Genomic DNA, 27,435 nt, shown 5'->3' with positions numbered 1-27,435 from the left:
AGAAAGGCTGAAAGACGACCACCACTGAACAAGACACACAAGCTGAAACGTCAAGACTGGGCCAAGAAATATCTCAAGACTGGTTTTTCTAAGGTTTTATGGACTGATGAAATGAGAGTGAGTCTTGATGGGCCAGATGGATGGGCCCGTGGCTGGATTGGTAAAGGCAGAGAGCTCCAGTCCCACTCAGACGCCAGCAAGGTGGAGGTGGAGTACTGGTTTGGGCTGGTATCATCAAAGATGAGCTTGTGGGGCCTTTTCGGGTTGAGGATGGAGTCAAGCTCAACTCCCAGTCCTACTGCCAGTTTCTGGAAGACACCTTCTTCAAGCAGTGGTACAGGAAGAAGTCTGCATCCTTCAAGAAAAACATGATTTTCATGGAGGACAATGCTCCATCACACGCGTCCAAGTACTCCACAGCGTGGCTGCAAGAAAGGGTATAAAAGAAGAAAAACTAATGACATGGCCTCCTTGTTCACCTGATCTGAACCCCATTGAGAACCTGTGGTCCATCATCAAATGTGAGATTTATGAGGGAAAACAGTACACCTCTCTGAACAGTGTCTGGGAGGCTGTGGTTGCTGCTGCACGCAATGTTGATGGTGTTTGCAGGTGTTCTGTCTCTTTTTTCCATCTCTTTCAAGTATGGAGAAAAGTATCCTGAGAGATCAAGAAACTTCTGAAGGGGTGAAACAATCTCTGTGCCCATGCCAAAACACTTCTTCCTTTTCCAGCTTCCTCACAGCTAAGCCTCCATAGCTTAGGTGTGAACAAGGTCTTGTCATTAATATAGCTCACCCTGGTGCGTCATTATACGCAGCTGTCCTCACAGAAGCTGATGTATGATGTCACAACAGCCGTATACTCTTCCAAACTGTTGGTAGCAGTCCTGAAAACCTCCATGTCAGTGCAAGCCGGACATGCCTGCATCATTAGTGCGCTACCTACATGTCTTCAATACACGTTTAGAGAGTTGTAGTTTCTACCAGTATGAAGGGATCAAGTAAACCATGAGATTCCTAATGCAGCATGAAGGACTGCATGGTAGGCATTGCTTACTGTGGTGTAACAGTAGAGTTGTCTGGTTGGGCATTGAATAACGTGTATGCATTTAGGGAGCTTCTGACTGAGGTTTCTTTGGTTAAAATCACCAAGGACAATGACTAAGGTGTCTGGCTTTGTCTCCCAGGCCTCCTGTATGTTGGCCTGTGGTGGAATATACACACCTACCACACTGAATGAAGTAAACTCATGTAGGGAGTAAAAAGGTTTGCAGTAAATGACTAAAGATTCCAGATGAGGAGCACAGTTTGAATAGTTATTTAAATAACACCATCATTACACCACTGTTTATGTAAAAACAGAAACCTCCTCAAGTCCTCAGGACTTGAAGCCCTGATGTTCAGGAGCTCATCTCTGGTGTAAGAAGTTTTGGTTGTTGTCTCTTCCACTAGTACCTACTTGGCTTAGCTCATCTTGTGTTTTAGGGTTTTTCATTAGGTGGTAGTACCTGGAACCAGGTTCTTTTTTTATGACCTACTTGGCTGGGGTTCCAGGTAAAAAAACGTTTTATGAGGATGGCCTGAGGACCTGACATGCTCAGCTGCTTGTAGGGGTGGCTGTAGCTCGGGGGTAGAGCAGGTCACCTACTGATTGGAAGGTTGGTGGTTCAATCTCTGGCTCCTCCAGCATGTCAAGTATCCTTGGGCAAGATACTAACCCCAAGTTGCTCTCTGATGTGTTTGTGTGTGAATGTAGTTAGACAGCACTAAGTATAGAGAAAGTGCTTGTGAATGCTTTATAGAGCGCTTTGAGTACTCTGGGAGAGTAGAAAAGCGCTCTATAAGAATCAGTCCATTTACATTTGTGATAGAATACGTGATAAGCGCAGGAGAACCTGGAGAACACTTGATAGACATGAAAGGGTCTGGTGGCAGAACGATGATGGTCTGGGGAGGCATATCAAGACCCGATGATGGTTCAGTGGGTCCTGAATTCCTCCCCACGCATGACAATGCCCAGCCTCACGTGCCTGTATGCAGGCAGCTCCTGGAGGATGAAACAATTGATACCATTAACTGTCATGCCTGGCTGACCTAAATTCAGTAGAACACCTCTGGGAAGTGTATAGGAATTTCTTTTATTTATGTATTATTCACATTATTTTATTGTATGATGCCTTGGTGCCACTGGATTTTCACATGTCTCACACTCATACAGTTAGACAGACGTGGGGGTCTGGTAAGGAAGTTGGGAGAAGCAGACGACTCCACAGGAAGAATCTTTTGTCTCTTTGAGGACTCTGGGAGGTAGCAAGGGAGTGTGAACCTTAAGGTGTGAAACAGCTGTGTACTGCCTTTTGTTCCTGGAGAAGGTATTTCACTGAGAGCCATGCTGGGCTCAGACTCTGCTGACTGTCTGCCCCACGATCATGCAGGCTCTCCACCAAGCTTGGTTTTTCTGTTCTTTCAATTCAATTTCAATTCAATTTTATTTATATAGCGCCAAATCACAACAAAAGTCGCCTCAAGGCGCTTCATAGATGCAGAGAAAAACCCAACAATCACATGACCCCCTATGAGCAAGCACTTTGGCAACAGTGGGAAGGAAAAACTCCCTTTTAACGGGACGAAACCTCCGGCAGAACCAGGCTCAGGGAGGGGCGGGGCCATCTGCTGTGATTGGTTGGGATGAGAGAAGGGTTCTTTGTGTCTTGATTAAAGAATGTTAGCTACTGCTCACCGCTTGTCTGCAGGCTTTATTTAATGGAAAACGTCCACAACAGACGTTACACCAGGCTGAACCTCACACTGTCCAGAAGCTCAGGCATGACCAAGTCCAGATTTGGAGGAAACCCCCAAGGATCATAATAAAAGATCAATTAAAAATATAATTCTTTTTAGTATGTTAACAGAGAAATGTAGTCTGAGTATTGGAAATGTCTATTCTAAAGTCCAGATTTTGTGTGTGGACATGATCCACCATCAGCCTTTTATAGCCATGTCTGGGTTTGAGAAAATAAGATCTGTGTCGGTGATCTGTCATCGTCTTTCCATGATTGTGAACAATAATGAGTAAACACAGATTATTATTATTTGATTTTGCTGATAGTTAATTATATTAAATGCCGGTCAGAACATGATCAGTTAAATATAAATATGTTTAAGTTTAGTGTAAGACAATAATGATTTGAAAGACCTCACTGAAAACTGGTGTAGAAATGACCTTGAGAGATATGAGTGTGTGTGTGTGAGAGCGCACACACAGGACATAGATCTGTGAATGTCTGACTTTTAAAGTGTTTGATTTAGTAAGAAAGCAGATTGTATTGAGTAAACTGTGACTGACAAACACAGAGTTTAAGGTGAAAAGTATTTGGATTAAGACAGATTGTGCTAAAGTGAACGTGAAATCTAAACTGAATGAAGCTTATTATTACGTAACCGAATGTTTAAATATAACAGAATTTTCCATTTTAAAAGAAAGAAATAGAGAATGAAACGTTGTGGCTGAAGAGCGCTGGATCTGTATGTAAACACTAGATCCCAGAGAGAGGGAGGTGGGACAAGTGAGCAAAGTATAAACTGGAATGTCTGGAGATGTTCTGGGCCTGTTCCTGTGAGATCAGTACAGATCTCAGAAGTCCACCTTTGGAAATTCCAGCAGAGATGCTGAGAAGGAGCAGACCACGATCGAAACTGTAGACTTGTAAAGTGGACGTGGCTCTATCTTCGCTCATCACTGCCATGTTGGAGTGTTTCCAGTAGCTCAAAGCAATGAGACGGACCACATCTTCATTGCTAGATGTACCTGTGTCCCTTCCAACGTCTCCCTACTCCACAGTAGGTTAAATAGATAAGGATGACTGATGGGATATGGCTATTATTTTGTGATACATATTATTTTTATTTCTGCTTTTGCTTTGCTCCTGCAAATTTACTTTAATAAAATCTCCCACAATTAAAGTCTAAATCGAGGACAAAGGTTTCACAAAGGGGTAAAAAGTGTGAGTTTTTAATTATTTTAGTGTAAATGGCCCTCACAGGTTTCTCCAGCCTTTTAAAGTAACAGTAGATTGGGTCCAGGCTTCTAAAACCAACCCAGATTAACAAGTGCCATGACTGAGAGGGGAGCTGACATAACAGCTGGGACTGACACAATCTGACCTGTAAGGCTGCTCAGGTTTCTCTATATCAGCTCAATCAGGGAAGACACCAGGACATCAAGTCCAGCTCAGTCCCCTCACCCACATCAGCTCCAGCTGAATTCTGCATTACCCACTGGGTGAGACTGATAGGATCAGAGATTAGGACCTTTTTATCAGACTTCCTGTGTAGGGGTCGTTGGCCCTGCAGATGGACAATGTTTAGCACTTTATCATCACAGGACATATCAAATTAACTGTTGTATGACTGTCCTCATATCTACCCCACAGACATAAATAAATTCTTCCAAGTTTAAGTCTGATGTTAATCATTAGAAAATCATTTATATAGAATTTTACACACATCAGTACATATAATGGTAAAGGTATGAGACAGTTTGTTTGTTATCTGGGTTTCAAATACTTATTTTGTTTTGAAATTCATCATTAATTCATGAGGCTCCCCGTTTGTAAGTATTTTGTGTGAGCTCATCTAAACTAAGGCCTATCTATATGTTACAGTGTGTTCAAGAATGCAGTGGAAAGGTAGCAAACAAAAGCCCAACAAAGAAAAACAAAAACATCTTAGCTGCTCTCATCAGGAAACAAGCATGAAGTGATACAGAACATGGACTGCAGGTGAAGACGAAGATCATCACTTTCATCAAAAAGTGTGTAGCCCCAGATCTAATTTCATAGTGTAAAGCGACACAGTGAAGCCACATGGTACTTTCATATACTATAGCTTCATCAGTTAAAATAAAAGATGAGAGGTTATCACCAAACACACCCAGTGCATGCCCACCACTGACCAGGAACCAAAGTCTGATCTTCAACAGGTAACAAGTGCAGTCAGGCTTGGAGCAACCTTTCTACCTGCTCATATTTCTAAAGTAGAACCACTGTGGAAATCAATTTAAAGCCTTTTTGGTTTGGTTTACATCTGTGTTGTTGTGGAAAGATGATATTTCTGTCCTCATTATCATAGAGACTGTAGATTGTAGGTTTATGTAGGTTTGCCGTATTGGTCTATCTGATTCACTTTTGCTTTTATTGTTTAATTTATTTTATTTTCACTTGCTACACACAGGACAGACATGACTGGGGGAAAGAAAAGGGAGAAAGAAAGAGGGAAAGAAAAACAGCGGGGAAGAGGAATGGTGCTAAAGGGCAAAAAACAAAAACAAACAAAACAAACAGACAAAAAATACAAATATCAATCACCTGGATCACCTGTTGAGAAAGAAAAAAGAGAAAACAAGCAGAAAAAAGAACAATAGAATAAACAACATCATCGTGATGATCTATGTGAATATAACAGTAAATACTAAATATTAAACATTATTGGACTCGTTCCCGGTGGGTGATGGGCTCCGCCAGGGCTGCCCTTTGTCACCGGTTATGTTCATAACTTTTATGGACAGGATTTCTAGGCGCAGCCAAGTGGCGGAGGGCTTTCGCTTTGGTGGCCTCAGAATCTCATCTCTGATTTTTGCGGATGATGTGGTTCTGTTGGCTTCATCGGGTGAGGGCCTCCAGCTCACACTGGAACGGTTCGCAGCCGAGTGTGAAGCAGCGGGAATGAGGACCAGCACCTCCAAATCTGAGGCCATGGTTCTCAGCCGGAAAAGGGTGGAGTGCCCACTCCGGGTCGGGGATGAGTTCCTGCCCCAAGTGGAGGAGTTCAAGTATCTCGGGGTCCTGTTCGCGAGTGATGGGAGAAGGGAGCCGGAGATCGACAGACGGATTGGGGCTGCAGCTGCAGTAATGCGGTCCGTTGTGGTGAAGAGGGAGCTGAGTGTAAAAGCGAAGCTCTCAGTTTACCGGTCGATCTACGTCCCTACCCTCACCTATGGCCACGAGCTGTGGGTAGTGACCGAAAGAACGAGATCGCGGATACAAGCGGCAGAAATGAGCTTCCTCCGAAGGGTGGCTGGCCTCTCCCTTAGAGATAGGGTGAGAAGTTCGGCCATCCGGGAGGGGCTCAGAGTAGAGCCGCTGCTGCTCCACATCGAAAGGAGCCAGCTGAGGTGGTTCGGGCATCTGACCAGGATGCCTCCTGGGCGCCTCCTGGGTGAGGTGTTCCAGGCATGTCCCACCGGGAGGAGGCGACCCGGCCTCGGATAAAGCGGATGAAGATGGATGGATGGATGGATGGATGTATTCCGTTACAGTTACTGTTTAAAAAGGTGGTATTCAAAATACAGTTACTTTGTTGAAATAAATGGATTACATGGCGGTCTTTTCCTATTTCACATGTTAGGCTGTCCCCTCTCTGTTTTTGGTAATTTGGTAATTCCACACCGGTGGAAACCCAAACAAAACACGCATTAACCTCCTGAGACCCGAACTCTTTCATGGAATGCATTTTTAATTTCTCTTTGGACTGACTGGGACCTGATGAATGCAAAAACAAAGAATGATCTTTTTACCTGATTTTGCTCTACAAGGGCCTGGATATACACATATGAGGACATTTGTTTTGTGGCAGTATAATGTCCTTGTAAGAGATATCAGGCACTTATTGAGCAAAATTTAGTATTGTGGTTTGGACAACCCAAAATATGATGTCCACATATGTGGACGCCAGGTCTTAGGATGTTAAGAGGCTCTAATGCCTGTGTCTCAATCTCGCGGCCCATGTCACCTCTACTTGTGGCCTGCATAATGACATGATGAAATATCTTTAAAAATTATTAAAAAAATTATTTAATATGAAGGCAACAGGCAGAGTGTTACAGGCATAGCTTTAAAGAATGTAGCCTGATGGGTAGTGTAATCCGTGTTGCAGGGAAAATGGACACGAACCCGACATATTAGCCAGAGGTCCCTTTACTGCGGTTTGGGGCCGCGGACCTGTTTTATATACGCGCGGAATAGTTTTCTACACGAGATCGCTGCAAAAAGTGCAGCCTTACCTAATGTCCACCTACTGTTACTCATTTATATTATGATTTAAACATCTAGTTGGTGTTGGTGTGGAGAGTAACCTTCAGTAATAGTAATAAATCACACAGCAGTAGTACATTCATGTAGTTGTAAAAAGCATGATAATATATTAAGTAATCCAAAGTATTCAGAATACGTTACTCTGATTGAGTAACGTAATGGAATACAGTACAAATTATATTTTGGGGCATGTAATCTGTAATCTGTAGTGGAATACATTTTAAAAGTAACCTTCCCAACACTGGTGAAATGATGTATGATGTGCTATTATTCACTTCATGTTTTAAAGCTAAACCCACGATAGCAAAATATATTCTTGATGTTTATGATGATGATTGATGATCAAATAAAAGCTAAAAAGAAATCATTATCAATATAAAGAGGTAGAATACTCTGTTTGACAATGCTGTGTGATGGATGAATGATTTAGATCTACTAATACAAGTCAGTAAAATGTATTTTTAAAGCACAGGTTTTGCTGACCAAAGTGCCATACGGATTATGTATTCTTGTAATTATTTACACAAATGAGCATCAAAGAGTAAAATCTGGGAACATAGAACACAGAATTATGAGCCCTTCAACAATAAGCAGTTACATATCAGAAGAACATCCCAAAGGGAACTTCCTGTCTCTGACATAGCTCATCTGCTGTTTGTATAAGAATTAAAAAGTCTATGGGTGTGATTGATTTTCTGTGTCTCTGTTGTATGACGGAGAGAGAGAATGTTCCATAAAGATGTTGTAGAGTGGGTAATCACAGTGATTCGTGATGGCTTCTAACTTCTTTAATTTGCTGTGTTCCTGTGTGGCTCCACAGTTGCAGCTGATTAACTGTCACATGCTTTGTCTCTCACGTAGGACATGGAGGAGGCCGACCTGCTGAAGGAGAGGCTCCAGGCCATCATGGTAAACAGCAGTCCTACAGTCTCTGTAGTTTAAGTAAAAAGCCAGTTTCCAAATAATCTGTGTTACATACTGACTTGAAGTAAACTTCATTTTTAAAAATTTGGTGGTGATGGGTTCTAATCCATTTGTGTAGATGGCAAAGATAGCACTAAAGTTGACCATCATATCTAGAGGGGCAGAGCTGGAAGTCTGTCATCAGAATGATCTGATTTGTGTCCACATGAGTTAGTTAGTGACGTCAGGTGAGTGCGTCTTTATGATTTAGTAAAACAAACAAGGAAGTAATTCCACTGGTAGCTTTAGGCTAGAAACAGTGTGAACAGTAGGTCCATCTTCATAACATAAGTTCACATTTTAATACAACAGACGCTTATGGAACTGTAATAAAATGGGCAGCTTATAATCACACTTAGCTTTAGAGTCTGAGTAACTGTTTTGTCTTGTTTTTGTCCTGCTGAAAGTTCATATTAGCTTCTGAAATGTGAAAATTATATTTTACAATGAATGACTGTAGTGGAATTTGTCTTTAGTTTTTACCAAACACAAATGAACAACTTGAGAAATAGGCGATGTAGGATTTTGAAATTCATGCCGTAGGTGCATCTACTAAAAGATTCAGATGAGTTTGAATCCTGGTTACCTTCATGTCTATGTCCAAGGTCAAGGTTCCAGGGTTTCTGAACATCTTGTGAATGCGATGATTAAAGAAGGAAGTCGCCTGGCACTTCACATTCATTCCATAGGTGCATGTTTTAAAAATGTCAGTTGAATCCTGGTGACCCCGACGTCAAGTAGAGGCTCCAGGCCATCATGGTAAAGAGCTCATAGTCACACTCTTTGATGCCATCATATATATATGTCAGCAAAATACCTGTGTATCAGTAGATGTTTCTCATTGTGTAAATCTCTGCATTCTTGTAATTCAGAGCTGTGATACTTTACTTTAGCAGGATGTCAGGATGCAGAACTAAGAGTTGTTACCAAAGCACAGCCTGAAAATAAAACATGTGGGTGTGTATTTACAAGATGGCGTAGAGAGAAAATCCAGCCAGAAAAGAGTTGTAGCTGTGCAAGTCAACTCGCCTGTCAATGTGCAGAGAGGCTGCATCGCTTTCATCTGAGGCAGAAAGATATTAACATAAAGCACTAACTGATGATGACATAAGGTTCAGTGAATACTTACCAGCACTCACTAAAACTAGAGCACAGACTTAATGTACGAAACAGCAGCCCATATTGTTTCTTGGTTAATTCTATTAAATATGGCATCAGTAGCACAAGCACAGGTGAGAGGCTGCCTCTGTTGGCACACCTGTCAGTCAAAGCGATGGTGTCCCTGGTAACTTGTAGCTCTTCCAACATTCAGGTGAGTTATAAAAACAGTTGTAATGAAGGAGAAGATGGAGTCCAGGCCAAAACTTTTGTAGTGCTAGGCTGTGAACATGTTAATTTATTGGCTGAAGTGAAACAATCGAGGGGACTTTTGGAGCCAGCTTTAATTGGCAGCTAGTATAACTGGAGTAGTTCTGGCACTTCTGTGTTGGCTTTATTGTTCATCCACAGGGGCTTCCACTTTTTACAATATCTAACTTGGAGTTTTACTATATTTGTTATTATGTTATCAGTTTCAGCTTAACATGTTTCATGGAACTTTAATGAACTTTAACCTCCTAGGACCTGGCGTCCACATACGTGAACATCACATTTTGGGTTATTTAAACCAAAATACTAAATTTTTCTCTACAAGGGCCTGATATCCACTTACAAGGACATTATGCTGCTACTATTCTATCAAAATGTTAAACGAATATCCTGATGTGTGGCTCTTATTTTTCTTAAAAACAAAAATAAGGTAAAAAAAAAAAAAATCTGGTAATTCTTTGTTTTTACATTCATTGGGCCCCAATATGCCCAAATATCAAAGAGAAATTAAAAATGCATGCAGTGGAAGAGTTCGGGTCTTAGGAGGTTAATGTGACTATAGCTAGTCATGTTGGGGCCACAGTTTCAAATAGCATGGTCCTTCTTCTGTAACAGACAAAAACCCACAGGTTCACTGTGTAGATCGCATAGTCCCTCTGATGGATACCAAATCAGTCAATCAAACATCTGAAGTACTCTCTTTTTAATCAATGAATCTTTGGGAGCCTTTTACAGCTCAATATTTAAAGTTGGGCCATAAGTTGGAAACAAGAAGGGAATGCTGTGGAAACCATTTCAGGATTATTTAAAGCCAAGTAATTATCTTATATTAACACTGTTAATTAACAATTACCAATTAATTAAATTAGCAATAAACAATTAACTGAGTAATGTTACACTGAAATTTAAGCCCAGAAACCGAGCACAATAATGTAACCTATGCCCATGAGGTGAAGTCAATTAGTAATAGTGTCGTTGATTTCACTGATAGTGGGTTACAAATTGTTAACAATGTTTATATTATCTGTGCATTAGGATTTTTATATTCTGACTTAGGTACCAAAGTCATAATAATAAGGTAATATTGATTAATAATAAACAGATTATTTTTTCCATTATTTTAATTCCAACAGGATTAATGCTGGAATTATAATAACAAGAAAGAGTACAGATAGAAATGAAAAATGTATCGCCAACTGCTGCACCTTTAAAGCATCAACATACAAAAATGAGAAAATACACAGATACATAAATCAACAGTCTTCTAGTAGTGTGAGTATGAATGTGACAGAAAGAGAGAGACAGAGAGTGAGTGTCTCGGTGTGTGTGTCTTTAAAACAAATGCACTTGATAATGAGGGTGGAAAGGTGCAATAATGTCCTCCCAGGTCCTGGAGGCAGATGGAGTCTGAATTAGGACAACAATCACAGCCATCCTCAGCTCCCAAGAGTACTGATGACCTGAGGCCACACGTCTTGGTGACATCCGCGTGTCCATCCAAGCAGGAGGAGGGAGGCCACAGATGCAGTGCCCACGGTCAAAGGGTGAGTGTCTCAGAAGACCAGAGACAACAGGCAGTCAACCCTTCCAGAAACTGCCACCCTGGTACAAATCAAGAACAGGTGCCAAAGAACCACCTGGCATCTGGCTGCCCCTTCCTCAACATTGAGAAGATCAAAGCCACCCCTAGCCACCAAGGGAATGGGCCAACAAGCACACCTGAACATCAAGCCACGCACCCCGGAACCAACAATCACCCACATCCCAGGGAGGGGCAGAAGCATCCAGGGGGGAAGCGGTGATAATGTATGAACGGGAGGTAAAGGACTATCCTTGCAAGGAGAGAGCCAGTAAACGACTGACTCAGTAGGCACCCCATTCCCAACATCCCACCACAGAGCAGGAACAAGTTGGCCTATGGCCTGCAAGGACAATGCCCCAGAGCACCACCGAGTCCAGGGCAGCAGCCACCACCCCCACCAGAAAAAGTAGACTGGAGTGTTTAGAGGAGTCCCAAGACTTGGGGTTTAGACCACCCCTGCACAAGGAGGGAGCCAGAGACCAGGTGACCCGGGGCACCTGGGCCCCAGGTCCCACATCTACCCTTGCCCAGAAGACTGGGGGGCAGCACCTGCCACCACAAGCACTCGTATACCAAGACCCACCCAACAGCAACCACTGCTGTCCAGCTCCCACGAGGCTGGCAGACACGGGGAGTCCCAGAGAGCATCCTTATCCACCTGAAGGGCATACAGGGAAACGAGACTAGAGCCGACCACCCCCACTAAGTAATGGAGTTCATCAGTGAGGACCAGAGAGAGACAAATTCATCCAATGTTGTTTTTTAAAGAGACAGACATTCGGTGAGTCCCGGCATCCTCAAGGCTTGTGCCTCCCAGCTTTGTGGAGTCTTTCATAAACTGTTCATGCTGAGTCTGAGTCTGCAGAGGGTCCCAGTGCTGTGAAGACGCCATGCCTCGTCCCTGTACGAAGACACCACATCCCAGTTCCCCCCAGGATTACAGGCCTGTGCCACTGACTTTCCACGTCATGAAGTCCCTGGAATGGTCTTCATGACCATCTGCCAACTATAATCAGGTGACATTAGGCTCCCCTTCAGTTTCTTTACCAGCCCTGCCTTTGAGCAGAGCAGGCCATCATCTACCTGCTCAATCGAGTCTTCACCCATCTGGACCAGCCGGCAAGCACTGTGAGGGTCATGTTTTTTTACTTTTCCAGTGCATTCAATACCATCAGGCCGACCCTCCTGGGTGATAAGTTGACAGCGATGCAGGTGGATGCTTCTTTGGTGTCCTGGATTGTTGATTAGCTAACAGGAAAACCACAATATGTGTGTCTTCAACATTGTGTGTCTGACAGGGTGATCAGCAACACAGGGGCACCACAAGGGACTGTCCTCTTCACTTTCCTCTTCACCCTCTGATGTTATAAAGAGAAAACATTGACTGTAGGACAATGCTCAGGATTTTCTAGGAGTCTGTTGTGGTCAGTGCCATCCTCTATGCTGTTTCAGGCTGGGGCAGCAGGTTGAGGGTCACAGATGCCAACAGACTCAATAAACTGACCGACAAGGCCAGTAATGTTGTGGGGATGGAGCTGGACTCCCTTAAGGTGGTGTCTGAGAGGTGGATGTTGTCCAAGATAAGGACAATGCTGAACCATACCTCCCTCCCACCCACTCCATGACGTGCTGACCAGTCACAGGAGCACGCTCAGTGAGAGGCTGAGATTACCCAAAAGCATCATTAAGCGACTCAGGAAATCATTCCCTCTGTATCTGTATTATCTCTCTATTATCTCTTTGTACAACTCCTCCATCTAATGCACAGAACACACTGCAACAGTTACACCCTTTGCCCATCTTCCATAGTGAAAATAGCAAATAAAGTTTTACACTTTAGAGTAAAATGTCAATCAAATATATTTAATCTCTGTAATATTCTGAATATTTAAAATTGGGTTCATTGTATATATTATTGTATTATTGATTTAGTTCAGTCTGTTCTTACTATAACCACATAATTTCCTTATGGATTAATAAAATATTCTGATTTTTTTTGAGTGTGTAAGGTCCATTTGGAAAAACTTTGTCCTGTGTAGTACGTTCTGTAGAGAACTTTGTATTGTTTAAGTTGTAAGTCGGGCTTTTAGTCATTTTGAGGGTGCTCAAGCATATTTGTGTCCAGATGTTTTTATCTGGACTGGTGGAAAGATCTTGCTGCCACTTAGCCTTTGGGAGGGAAATTGATTAGTCAATTTTAAACAATAGATTATAAATTATTGATGACAATTTGGGGGTATAGTTCTTTTAAAAAACATGCTTCTGTTAGGATGCCTGGGTCGTTGACCCAGGGTTTTGAGTTTATTATATTATTTATCATTTCTAGTCTTTGGTTTCTTTGAGTTCTGTCTTATGGTTTATGTCTCTGTGTTCTCTAGTTGCTCTGTCTCCTCTGTCAGCTGTATCCCCTCGTCAAGTTCGCGTCTCTGTGTTATGTTTCCTGTTTTACTTTGAAAGTCTGTGTCTCATGTAAGTGCATCTGGTTTTGCTTCCTTTGTCTCGTTAGGCCTGATTTGCCCCAGCTGTGTTTCCCTCCTGTTGCCCCGATTGCTCCCTCTGTGTATTTAAGCCCTGTGTTTCTCTGTGTCCGTGTTGTGATCTACCCTTATTTTGCTGTGTGTTCTGGCTGCATAAGTTTACCTTGGAGTCTCAGTTTTCTTACTTTTTGGAGTTCAGCATTAACGCTGTATTTAAGTTCACCTTTTGTCTCCGACTGTCTGCACTTTGGGTGCTTTTCCTGCCTGCGCACAGCCTTCACATGACAGCTTCCCAAGTGGGATTCAGTTGACAGGGATTCAGATTTTCCTGTATGATGGTTTCAGTTGCAGATATATTAAAGAAATTCACCTTTGCTGATTTTATATTTTGATCAAATTTCTTCAAATGAAATAAAGTTTGGGTCTTGTATGATTTTTTTTTTAAATTTCTTTTTTTGTCTTATTCTCATGCCACGATGAGAATGTTAGTATTTTTCTAGTAGTTAGTATTCAGTGATTTTTCTTTATAGTTTTATTTTAAAACCTTTTTAGTTTACATGGGATAAGTGCAGACTTTTTAAGAATTGTAAAGAATTCCCACCAGGCTCTTAGAAAAGTGTTTATGTTGAGGCTTTTAAAGCTATGATGATATGTTGTGATGCTTAATAAAACCATGTAAGAAGAGTCACTCTGTTCCGTACAGCTCTGGACATCCTGAGGGAGTGGTCTTCACTTTGGTACCCTCAGAATTTCATCTTGGCTTTTTGCAGTTGATGTGGTTCTGTTAGTTTCATCAGGTGGTGACCTTGTGCCCCAGCGTGAAGTGGCAGGAATGAGAATCAGCACCTCCAAGTCTTTTAATATGGTTCTCAGTTGGAAAAAGGGTAGAGTGTCCAAAGCATGCTTGTGAGTTCTGACCAGCAGTTTCAGTATCTCAGAGTCTAGTTCATTAGTGAGAAGAGAGTGGCCCGTGAGATTTACAGATGGGTTGGGCGGTGTCCGTGGAGACGATGAACCCTCACCAGCAACAGTCTCAAGGCACTTCACACTGTAGCATCGTTAACTTAAAATACAAGTTACTTTGAGGCAACTGTTGTTGTGATTTGGCACTGTAAAAATAAAAATGAATAATTTAAAGTGAGTTGAAAATATATTTTAATCATAAGCTCTGAGTAGTTACAATGAAGTCATGATACAAGTAGCAGGAATGGGTTTCACTGGTCCTTCCAGAGGGACTTGGAGAGTCCTCGCTCTTCCACGTCGAGAGGAGGCAGCTGAAGTTATTCAGGCACCTGAGCTCCTAGACACCTCCTGGGTGATGTGTTTCAGGAATGATCTAGTGGGAGGAGGCACTGGGGCAGACCCAGTACTTGGTGGAGAGATTATGTCTCTCAGCTGACTTGATAATGACTCTGTGTCCTCCCGGATGAGTTAGAAACGGTATGAAGAGAATTCTGGGCTTCTCTGCTTAGAATGCTGTCTGGACTGAGACAGAGTCATAAATACTAGCAGACATCAACAGGGAGATCCCCTTTTACTCCGGCTTAATTCCACACTGATCCTGGATCTAGGAGCTAATATTAGTGAGCAGTGAGGCTTAGTTAAAAATAAAGGAACTAAGCAGCGTGTTTGCCTGATATCCAGGATAACAACTGCACAATTTATTCTGTCCAATGTATCTGATCAAATTTCTAGATGTCTTTGCTACATAGTGTACTAATTAGCAAAGAGTGTTGTTGAAATTATAGCAAACAGACAGACACGTACACACACACTCAAGCAACAGGTAGGTCACGTCATGAAGCCTGTGCTGCTTTTTGTCTATTTATAGCTGTTGCTGTCCGTCTGTCAGCTCAAGGTTGAAGTGTCAGCACGAGGAGACAACAGGTGGAATAGTTTCCATGCTGTAATTGTGCATATGACACAAATGTATGTTTGACCTGCCCTCACAGGACAAAAGAAGAATCCAGGAAGAAATTGCCAAGAAGAGGAGACAGATAGAAGAAGAGAAGTTAAAACTCCAGTACATAAAGGTATGTCTCTAATTTACAGCCAAAAAGCAAAAATTTCCAGGAGAAAATGTGTCAGTGTGTAACAGTGTACAGGGAATGTGAGGAACTCTCGCTTGAAGGTTTAATGATTTCATTTACTGTTATATTTCTCCACATTTTCCTTGATGCAGTCTCAGAGCTTTATTTCACAGATATATACTCACTGCAGTAGCATTGTTCATATTATAGCTACAGCTATTCCTCTTCAACACAACTGAGGGTATTTCATACATTATTGTAAAAGTCAAATCTTCTTTTTTCATTCCATCGTTCCAAGTTATATATTTCCATCGTTCCAAGTTATATTTTTTTCATGTTAAGATAAATTGGGCACACATCTGAAGTTTTCTTAAGAAGCAGTTACGCACAAGTTAACCCCAGTTACAGTTAACCACAAGGGGGCTGTCTAAAACTGTGTCACGCCACTGAGCTGTTTCCTGCATCTTTGGCAAACTGGTCACTGCTGGTGTTGTAGTGGTGTGTAATGATATCACCTTCTTATATCAGTGACTACCAAAAAATATCTAAATTCCCTATGGAAGCATGTTGGAAAAATGAATAAATCTAACAATAAACAACATATTTAAGAGTTTTTGTTGCATTTTAATACAATGTCCATTAAATATTATAAAACAAGGTATCACCAAACTGGATGTTAGAAAATGTTTTGGTTATTTTACAAAAAAGCAAAGTAAATACAATCAAACTTTATTTTTAGTAAATGATACTACAGAGTTGTCTTTGGAGGCCTTTCTAGTTATCATCCCCACATATTCATACTCTGACGGATACATCAGAGGTGGGGTTTGCATCCTGCCCAAGGATATTTGGAATACAGACTGGGAACCACTAACCTTCTGATTACCAGATGACCTGCTTTGCCTCCTCAGCTAAGGCCACCCAGCTACTGGGTATAAGATAAGATAAGATAAGATAACCTTTATTAGTCCCACACGTGGGAAATTTGTTTTGTCACAGCAGGAAGTGGACAGTGCAAAAGTTATGAGGCAAAAATTAGAATACAATAAGAATAAATACAGTACACAACTGTACAGAATAGAATAAAATAATATACTATATACAGTAGAATAAAATAAAATAAATATACAATAAGATAAAAATAGAATACAAATACAAATACTATATACAACTGAGTAAAAATACAACGATGACAGAAAGGATTATTGCACTTAGTATCATTGCATATGTATGGATGTGTGTGCTTGATCAGTTAAAGTCTTTATTATGGAGTCTGACAGCAGTGGGGAGGAAAGACCTGCGAAATCTCTCCGTCCCACACCGTGGGTGCCGCAGTCTCCCACTGAAGGAGCTGCTCAGTGCTGTCACAGTCTGCTGCATGGGGTGGGAGATGTTGTCCATCAGGGATGACAGCTTAGCCGCCGTTCTCCTGTCACTCACCACCTCCACTGGGTCCAGAGGGCATCCTAGAACAGAGCTGGCCCTTCGGATCACCCTGTTCAGTCTCTTCCTGTCCCCAGCAGAGATGCTGCCGCCCCAGCAGACCACGCCATAAAAGATAGCAGAAGCCACAACAGAGTCATAGAAGGTCTTCAGGAGTGGGCCCTCCACTCCAAACGACCTGAGTCTCCGCAGCAGGTACAGCCTGCTCTGCCCTTTCCTGTAGAGGGCGTCTGAGTTATGAGTCCAGTCCAGTTTATTGTTCAGATGAACACCAAGGTACCTGTAGCTGTCCACAGCCTCAATGTCCATACCTTGGATGTTCAGTGGTTGCAGTGGAGAATGCTTGTGCCTGTGGAAGTCTACCACCAGCTCCTTGGTTTTACTGGCGTTGATCTGGAGGTAGTTCAGCTGGCACCAGTCCACAAAGTCTTGGGTCAGACCTCTGTACTCCTTGTCGTCCCCATCAGTGATGAGGCCGACTATTGCAGAGTCATCAGAGAACTTCTGCAGGAAGCACTGGGTGGAATTGTGGGAGAAGTCTGCAGTGTAGATGGTGACGAGGAACGGAGCCAGAACCGTTCCCTGTGGGGCCCCCGTACTGCAGACGACCCTGTCCGACACACAGCCCTGAGTCCTCACATACTGTGGTCGGTCGGTGAGGTAGTCCAGGATCCAGGTAGTGAGGTGATGGTCCACTCCAGAGTTCTCCAGCTTGTCCTTCAGAACCGAGGGAAGAATAGTGTTGAAGGCACTGGAGAAATCAAAGAACATGATTCTCACAGTGCTTCCAGCGGTCTCCAGGTGAGCGAGGGAACGATGTAGTAGGTGAATGACGGCATCATCCGCTCCAATGCCGGGCTGGTAGGCAAACTGAAGTGGGTCCAGTGATGAGCTTGTTAGGCGCCGAAGCTGAGCCAGGACCAACCGCTCCAGGGTCTTCATCAGGTGGGATGTCAGAGCCACCGGCCTGTAGCTGTTGAGGTCCTTGGGGCGTGAAGTCTTTGGCACTGGTACAACACAGGAGGTTTTCCAGAGCTGTGGGACTCTTCCCAACCTCAGACTCAGGTTGATGAGGTGCTCCATCACCCCACACAGTTGGTCCGCGCAGGACCTGACGACCCTCGAGCTGATGCCATCTGGACCCGCTGCTTTCTTGCCATTAATCCTCCTCAGTTCCCTCCTAACCTGGGTGGTTGAGAGAGGCAGGCTGGAGCCTTGTGTTGAGTGTGTATTGGATGCTGTTGTTGGGGGTGGGGGGGAGTGAGCAGGGTGAATAGAGGAGGTGTGAAGTGTCAGAGGTGGAACAGCAGCAGTGGGGGTGGGTGAGTCTGCAGCCGATGTTGCAGACTGCCTCATGGCTGAGTCAAATGTACATAATTTAAACTTTTGAATGCAATGAGGGTAAGGAGAAGGGCAACACACAGGCCTGACCCATGCCCAGTAAAGTCCAGGTGGGGAAGCAGTGATTCAGTACAAAATACTTCGACTGCTCTGAGACCATAATCCAATGGAGCAACAATGAGTAGCGATAAAGCTAAAAATGATAATTGCAGTTCGTAAGTCTTCAGTAGTTGGGCAGTGGTTGATTTGGTAAAAATATTTACCCCCCAAAACTCCAGAGTCCTCTCTTCTGATGATGCTCTCCATTAATCCATGGATGAATACGAACCCTCGGCCTTCCCAGAAGCTCTTTTATACTCATTCTGCACCCCCCCCCCCCCAGTGTTTTTCACGTGAGTGGAAAAGGTTTTAAAAAACATGCTTCTGTTAGGATGCCTGGGTCAACTCCACACTCATTTTCATTTCCTGTTGCCACACCGTGGAACTGTCCACTGATATTGGTTACATTCAGTCTCTTTAACATAGTGAAGGTTTTTGTTGGACACGGGTTCGTTTAATACACATCTACATATTTATAGCAGAGCTTTGAGAACATCCGTACTCTTCCAGTCATGATTACAACTTGTGCTTACAAAAGCTCCTGTGTCTGAGTTTCCAAACTGTACATGCTAAAAACTAAGATCCATCTCATTATTATTTGGACAACATTAGTTTTTACAATTTCACTAAAGATTTGTCTCCCAGAGTCCATGCCAACTATACTGAGAAGCTCTTTGCTTCCCATTCTGGCAAATCTAAATATGTCAGACTGAGACTAACAGCTGAATGGGAAGCGAGGGACTGGCTCCACTGCAGCTGCTGCTTCATAGTGTTGGATCTAGTATGCTGTTTGTGAAACTGAGGAGTGTGTGCAAACGTAATGTTCCTTAAAATATCTGATAGAGAAATCAGCTACACATTTTTCTTTGCTTAACAGGATAGGAAAAGAGTTTTTGAAAGCAGAGAGTGTCAAATGGAAAACAGAGCAGGTGTCACCGTAGATTTGAACATTTTAAATATGAGAAGAACACTGAGCTCGGTTTGAGGCTAAAGCAGAGGCCTGTGTGTTGGTTGACTGACAGAAGAAGGCTTTGAGGGAGCAGTGGCTGATGGACGGTCTGAGTCAGCAGTCGGAGGAGGAGCAGGAGGCCATGAGGCTTCAAGCTCAAGACGAACAGCAGCAGAGTGACCACCTGCAGAGCAACATCATCAGGTAATCCAAACCTGCACTGAAGCTCACACTACATCCCAAAGTGGACACATGGGGCACAGCTCAGTATGAGCAAATCAAGTAGGTGAAGGTAACACTTTATAGTCACTGTCTGCCTAATAATGCCACAATATTAGGCATTAGTAAGGTATTATTAAGTGTTTAATTCATCATTTATAAAGCACTACTCCTTCGTATGTAATTTATAATTACAGATATTAATGTTTATTTAGTATTTTAGTATTTTATTTATTTATTGTCATTGTCAAGAACAATGAAATTGCGTTTGGGGCTTCCATACAACCCCCAAAAAAGAAGAAAATAATAAATACCCCTTAAAACCCAAGTGTACATATTTAACCCAGTGTGACTCCAATGCAATAAGACAATCCTTAGCAATAATGTTCGTAGAAATTCAGACAAAGACCTGAGAAACATGACAAAATACAACAATGCAACCCATTCAATATTATTGTACTGTGAGATATGATATCAGATATGATAGTTATCTATTTAAGAAAGAGGGGGGGGGGCAGGAGGGGGAAGAGAATAAAGATATGATGCACCAATGCAGACCAGTTCATTGCTATTAAGAAGTTGGATATGGTTATTGTCCGTGAGAGGGGGGCAGAGAGTTCAGGAGCCTCACAGCCTGTGGATACAGGCTGTTGGCCAGTCTGGATGTTCTGGCCTGTATAGACCTGTACCTTCTCCCTGAGGGCAGCAGATGGAAAAGGTGGCGCGCAGGGTGATGTTATTCTTGATTAACAAGCTCACATACAGATACAGATCATGATAGCCCGCTGATGGGTGGACATAATGGTACACCTCACCTGTGATGTGGATGATGCAACCATGAGTAATAACACCCCTAAATGAGAATTAGGAAAACTAGTGGAAATGTCTTGTGTATTCACCGGGGGGGCAGTGTGGAGGCGCGTTCATTTACACCAGGGGTGTCCAACTCCAGGCCCCGAGGGCCGGTGTCCTGCAGGTTTTAGATCTCACTCTGGGTCAACACACCTGAATCACATGATTAGTTCTTTACCAGGCCTCTGGAGAACTTCAGGACATGTTCAGGAGGTCATTTAGCCATTTTAATCAGCTGTGATGGATCAAAGACGCATCTAAAACCTGCAGGACACCGGCCCTCCAGGCCTGGAGTTGGAAACCATGATTTAAGCCCTTGATACTATATATACTTATACCTTGTAAATTTGTTCAGAGAATATATAATTATGACAGAATAAGCCTTTCTATAAAATATTGATACAGGTTTTCAGCAAATAAAATACAGGTTGTGCACACTGAACAAGCCAAACAGGAAGTGATGCTTGCATTCTATGATTATTACTAAGTTGAACATGAAAGCATTAAACGATTATTTCACTGAACTGCTAATATTCAAAGTTTAGTCTGTGTGTATTTCTGCCAGAAACATGTATTTGGACTTGCACTATATATTTTGTATTGTATTGTATTGTATTGTATTGTATCTTTATTTGTTTCAGACATATAAAACAAAAAACAATATATACACACTACATATATTTTCATTTACAGATACGAATATATATGTAGATATACACACACACACGTATGTGTTCAGATAAACAAAAAATATATAATGAAATAAAACAAAATCGTCTGACATAATGTAACAATGTTTGGTCTGAAAAGGAGTAGGAAGAAGTATGAACATACTTATTAATTCCTACCCCTGCTCAACATCTTATTGATCCCACATAATTCACCTAATTCCCATCATCACATACCCCACACGATACACGAGGAGAACCTATATAAACTTGGCTACCGTGACTGATATAATTTGGATATAATTTGATATTTTTTATACATACAATGGGTGATCATCTTTCTGATGATTAATAAGGTGAGCCACAAAGCTCTGGCACTGTGCCTAAAACTATTAGTAATTCTCAAGATTTAGGTTTTCCAACTAATTTAACAGTCATAGTGGTAATGATCACAGTCACACCTGCTTACTCCAGTTGTCTGCCGCTAATCTTAGTCTATCACCTTTGTGGTTTTTATGTGAAAGGGACACAAGGGATGTGTTCCACATGTAAGAGTCCAATGTGCAGTATTTATTTTATTTAGCTATAGATGGAAAAACTCCATGTGCTGACAGGTCGGAGAGAATTACATTGGGGCAAAAAAGTATTTAGTCAGCCACCGATTGTGCAAGTTCCCCCACCTAAAATGATGACAGAGGTCAGTAATTTGCACCAGAGGTACACTTCAACTGTGAGAGACAGAATGTGAAAAAAAAATCCATGAATCCACATGGTAGGATTTGTAAAGAATTTATTCGTAAATCAGGGTGGAAAATAAGTATTTGGTCAATAACAAAAATACAACTCAATACTTTGTAACATAACCTTTGTTGGCAATAACAGAGGTCAAACGTTTACTATAGGTCTTTACCAGGTTTGCACACACAGTAGCTGGTATTTTGGCCCATTCCTCCATGCAGATCTTCTCGAGAGCAGTGATGTTTTGGGGCTGTCGCCGAGCAACACGGACTTTCAACTCCCGCCACAGATTTTCTATGGGGTTGAGGTCTGGAGACTGGCTAGGCCACTCCAGGACTTTCAAATGCTTCTTACGGAGCCACTCCTTTGTTGCCCGGGCGGTGTGTTTTGGATCATTGTCATGTTGGAAGACCCAGCCTCGTTTCATCTTCAAAGTTCTCACTGATGGAAGGAGGTTTTGGCTCAAAATCTCACGATACATGGCCCCATTCATTCTGTCCTTAACACGGATCAGTCGTCCTGTCCCCTTGGCAGAAAAACAGCCCCATAGCATGATGTTTCCACCCCCATGCTTCACAGTAGGTATGGTGTTCTTGGGATGCAACTCAGTATTCTTCTTCCTCCAAACACGACGAGTTGAGTTTATACCAAAAAGTTCTACTTTGGTTTCATCTGACCACATGACATTCTCCCAATCCTCTGCTGTATCATCCATGTGCTCTCTGGCAAACTTCAGACGGGCCTGGACATGCACTGGCTTCAGCAGCGGAACACGTCTGGCACTGCGGGATTTGATTCCCTGCCGTTGTAGTGTGTTACTGATGGTGACCTTTGTTACTTTGGTCCCAGCTCTCTGCAGGTCATTCACCAGGTCCCCCCGTGTGGTTCTGGGATCTTTGCTCACCGTTCTCATGATCATTTTGACCCCATGGGATGAGATCTTGCGTGGAGCCCCAGATCGAGGGAGATTATCAGTGGTCTTGTATGTCTTCCATTTTCTGATGATTGCTCCCACAGTTGATTTTTTCACACCAAGCTGCTTGCCTATTGTAGATTCACTCTTCCCAGTCTGGTGCAGGTCTACAATACTTTTCCTGGTGTCCTTCGAAAGCTCTTTGGTCTTGGCCATGGCGGAGTTTGGAGTCTGACTGTTTGAGGCTGTGGACAGGTGTCTTTTATACAGATGATGAGTTCAAACAGGTGCCATTCATACAGGTAACGAGTGGGGGACAGAAAAGCTTCTTACAGAAGACGTTACAGGTCTGTGAGAGCCAGAGATTTTCCTTGTTTGAGGTGACCAAATACTTATTTTCCACCCTGATTTACGAATAAATTCTTTACAAATCCTACCATGTGAATTCATGGATTTTTTTTTCACATTCTGTCTCTCACAGTTGAAGTGTACCTCTGGTGCAAATTACTGACCTCTGTCATCATTTTAAGTGGGGGAACTTGCACAATCGGTGGCTGACTAAATACTTTTTTGCCCCACTGTAAGTTATTAGGGTTCAACCTGGTCTGTACATCTTTTTTAAACTATGTTATTGGAAAATTATTAGCAGCTGACATTTTTAGACATTTCTATAATTTTTCCAGGGATTGTGCAATCAAAGCTTGATCATCATCATTGAGCCCTCAGCCTGAATGTAGGGAATGAACCAGGAAACTGTAGGAACTGTCTGAATCCTGACGATGAACAAATAAATAAACACTTTAATGAAACAAATTGTTAAATATACTACACACAACATTCACAGACGATGGAGTATGCACGGTGACACGTCTGTCAGCTTTGACCATTTTGTCTTGGTTGCTGTTAGTTTTCTTCCTTTTTATAATGTCTCAAAATGTCCTAGGACTACATGTGTTTAATCACCAGTTGCTATTAGAAATCAAAGCATCTTCCGATCTAGTTCTCAAACAAACTGAGACAGGACAAGGTTACGGACTTCCTCCACCACCTTTGAGTCATCTGTTCTGGGTTACCTGTGCAGCCATCCTCATGCCACACCCTGGAACAAGCGCCCAAGGAAACGGGCCTCTTCTTAAAAAACACAATCTGGACACAACCATTCTGGCTAATTACAGGCCAATCTCAAAGCTCCCCTTTCTTTCAAAAGGTCTGTGAAAGTGGTCTATTTACAGCTGCACCTTGATCTTAATGGGATGTCTGAAAAGTTTCAGTCTGGTTTTAAATCAGTACACAGCACTGAGACAGCACTTTTAAGGGTTTTTAATGGTATTAACTCTGGATTCTGGCAGCCCTGCTGCCCTCTTGTTGTTGGACTTGACAGCTGACTTTGACACAGTCAGCCATTATATCCTCCTATCATGGCTGGAATCATATGCTGGCCTAAAAGGGTCTACTCTTCAGTGGTTTCCTTTCTACTTATCTTTATTTTTTTATGTGAACATGGGCCTCTAGTGCTAAAAAAAGGACTCTCTCTAAATTATGGTGTACTTCAAGGCTCTATCTTGGGACAAGCCTTGTTTGCACTGTATATTGATTGATTGATAATACTTTATTCATCCCGAGGGAAATGTTATGTTGGCACTCTCGAGGCCTAGAGTTCTTCCACCCCAATCTACATGGACGTTAAAATCACCCACATCAATTATTTTATCTGAGCTGAGAACTAAATCAGATAAAAAGTCTGAGAAATCAGACAGAAACTCTGTGTAAGGCCCAGGTGGACGATAGATGATAACAAGTAAGACTGGTTTCTGAGTTTCACAGCTGGGGTGGACGAGGCTAAGCAGCAGGCTTTCAAATTAATTAAAAGTCTGTCTGGGTCTTTGGTTGATTAATAGGCTGGTGTGTAAAATTGCTGCCACACCGCCCCCTCAGCCTGTGCTTCGAGATTTCTGGTAGTTAGAATGACTCGGGGGTGTTGATTCATTTAAACTAACATAATCGTCCTGCTGCAACCAGGTTTCTGTAAGGCAGAGTAAATCAATTTGTTGATCAATTATTAAGTCATGTACTGACAGGGACTTGGAGGAGAGAGACCTAATATTTAATAATCCACATTTCACTGTTTTACTCTTTGGTTCAGATGTGGATACTGTATTGTTCTTTCTTTGTGATTGTTTATGTTTAATTTGCTGGCTTTTAGTTTGTTTGTTGTCTGTTTGGGAGCTGACACAGTCTCTATGGAGATGGGTTTTTGGGGGGTAGCAGGAGGAGAGAAGCTGCAGAGAGGCGTGTAAGACTGCAACTCTGCTTCCTGGTCCCAACTCTGGATAGTCATATTTTGGGTGGTTTAATAAATTTGTCCATGTTTCTAGAAATGAGAGCTGCTCCATCCAAAGTGGGATGGATGCCATCTCTCCTAACAAGACCAGGTTTCCTCCAGAAGGTTTGCCAATTATCTATGAAGCCCACATCGTTTCTGGGACACCACTCAGACAGCCAGCAATTTAAGGAGAACATGTGGCTAAACATGTCACTCCTGGTCTGATTGGGGAGGGGACCAGAGAAAACTACAGAGTCCCACATTGTTTTGGCAAAGTTGCACACCGATTCAATATTGATTTTAGTGACCTCCGATTGGCGTAACCGAGTGTCATTACTGCCAATGTGAATTATGATTTTACTGAAAATCTTTTGAAAATGCAAAATACACAGCTACCCAGTACAACCCATAATGCCATATATTAAAAGTCTTGTACTTACCTTGTTGAAGCTATTCAGAGACACCCTAACATCCAAGTGTTTTGGATGCACAAGTGATTTCCTTTTGTATTTGCTAACACTGTTCATTATATTCAACTGTACAGAATGGAGAAGGAGATTGAGGCCTTGGAAACACAAGAACTCAATATCTCTGCCAATGAAGAAATTGTGGTGAAGCGGCTAAAAGAGGTGGAGAGAACAGCTGAAGACATTATCAAGGTAAGCAAAAATCAAGTGCCTTTTAACACTCAGCTTGCCTTTTTGGCTGTGACACTAATGCATGTCACTTATTAAATACATCTGGGCGGATTAGTGCTACTAGTACGCTAGTATTTGCTTTTCACCTTAGTACGATTAAGAATAATGGACAATGAAAAAGGAAAACAATAAAAGAAATCAAAGACACACACCTGTATTTTGATGTGTTGATGTGTCAACACAGCTCCCAATAACAGATGATGCACATTAAAGGCTGTGTGACACAAAGGACCCATACATACACACTATTGGAGTACTAGTTATGTTTTATTTGCAGCTTTTTTCCAAGATCACTCAGTGGAGATTTTCATGTGGAACAAGGCTTCCCACAGAGGGCCTTCTTCACCTGTATGAACGCTGTCTGGCACTGCTCTGTCCACTGGATCAGATCTGGGTCACCCTTTTGGGTTAGAGCAGTCAAGAGGCTGGCCAGCTCTGTGAAGTTTGGCATGAACCGGTGGCAATAACCAGCCAGCCACAAGAACTGCCTCACCTCTTTTTTTAGTCTTGGGACATGGGCAGTATACGATGGGTGTTGTTTTCACCTCCTGCAGGCCCACTTGCTCACCTCCCCAGATACTGTACCTTCCCTTTGTCTGCTCACACACTTCTTCAGGTTGGCTGTGAGCCCCATCTGCCTCAGAGACTCTAGGACTATGGCCACCTGCTGCACATGCTCTGCACAGGTGTCACTATGGATGATGATGTCATACACCAGGTTCATGAGACACTGGAAAGTTGCTGAACAAGCTGAACGAAAGTGTGACAAATTGGTACAAATCGTACAGAGTGGAGAAGAATGACTTTCTTTAGACTCTGGAGATAAGGGGATGTGCCAGTAGCCACTGGTTAACTCCAGTGTCATGAAAAAGGTGCAATGCCTATCTGATCCAGGAGCTTGTTGACCCGGGACATGACATATGCATCAAACTGTAACAATTCACCTTGTGGTAGTCGCCACAGAACCGTATAGATAAGAACTATGGGGCTAAACCAAGCACTTCTTTCTGAACATTTTTTCTTTATGTTGAGGTAACCTGTAGGGCTGTGAATGCACCATCTCACCAGGACACATTTCAAAATTGTGCTCTGAGTGTGGTATGGCCAGGCAGGGGGGAGAACACATCTGCAAAACACTGTTGCAATGCAGCAACACCCATTCTCTGGGCTTGTGTGAGATGGTCATTACAATGGGGGGAGTTGGGAATAGTGGAATTTGGCACTATCATCTCTCTCCTTCGCCAGGCTAACCAGAGAATTTGCCAAAAGCTTTAAAGCACCAACAACTGGGTGTGTTCCTCTTCTGTGCGACTGTTACAACTCACCCAATACAGTCTATGTCTGATTAATACAAAATTCAGGTAGGCCAGTGCTGTGTCGGGGCGCACCATGTGACCAGTAATTTTTATCACTTGGTCAAAGGCTGAGTATAGAGTTTTGTCATGAGACTGCTGTAGTGGGAAATCTTCCATGGAGTGAATCAGTGCCGTCTCCTCCCCAGAGTCAGCGATGGATGGCCTCGGATCACCGCTGTACACAGCATATACACTACATGCTGCTACAGGTCATGAATGCATCCCCACACACTGCCCCAACAGGTTTTTAAATCATGGCCAATCCGTCCCCAGAATTAAAGGATGTGTCAGGCATGACCTAACCACAGCCTTCCCACTACGTTT

The 27,435-nt window shown here is 42.6% G+C and overlaps 1 protein-coding gene across 5 annotated transcripts in view; it reads left to right on the top strand.

The window, feature by feature from the left end:
* The window catches only part of palmdb (palmdelphin b), an 82,896-nt gene that overhangs the window by 9,386 nt on the left and 46,075 nt on the right, over positions 1-27,435 (top strand). For 4 of the 5 annotated variants that reach the window (XM_086305295.1, XM_086305299.1, XM_086305292.1 and 1 more), the window contains exons 2-5: positions 7,955-8,002; positions 15,436-15,516; positions 19,419-19,549; positions 25,603-25,717. In XM_086305295.1, coding sequence (XP_086161421.1) covers positions 7,958-8,002; positions 15,436-15,516; positions 19,419-19,549; positions 25,603-25,717 — 372 coding nt within the window. In that variant the 5' untranslated portion in view covers positions 7,955-7,957. Of the gene's footprint in view, positions 1-7,954; positions 8,003-8,775; positions 8,816-15,435; positions 15,517-19,418; positions 19,550-25,602; positions 25,718-27,435 lie in introns of those variants that run through there. The other variant, XM_086305294.1, reaches the window with a different exon arrangement.

Source organism: Aulonocara sp. 'chitande type north' Nkhata Bay, linkage group LG9 (genome assembly GCF_057382095.1).
Source record: "Aulonocara sp. 'chitande type north' Nkhata Bay isolate Kocher_YH1m ecotype deep benthic linkage group LG9, A_spYH_male_GT1.1, whole genome shotgun sequence".
In the NCBI taxonomy this organism is placed as follows: Eukaryota; Metazoa; Chordata; class Actinopteri; order Cichliformes; family Cichlidae; genus Aulonocara; species Aulonocara sp. 'chitande type north' Nkhata Bay.
The sequence above is the reverse complement of the archived record's forward strand: the minus strand, read 5'-3'. Positions and strand labels throughout refer to the sequence as shown.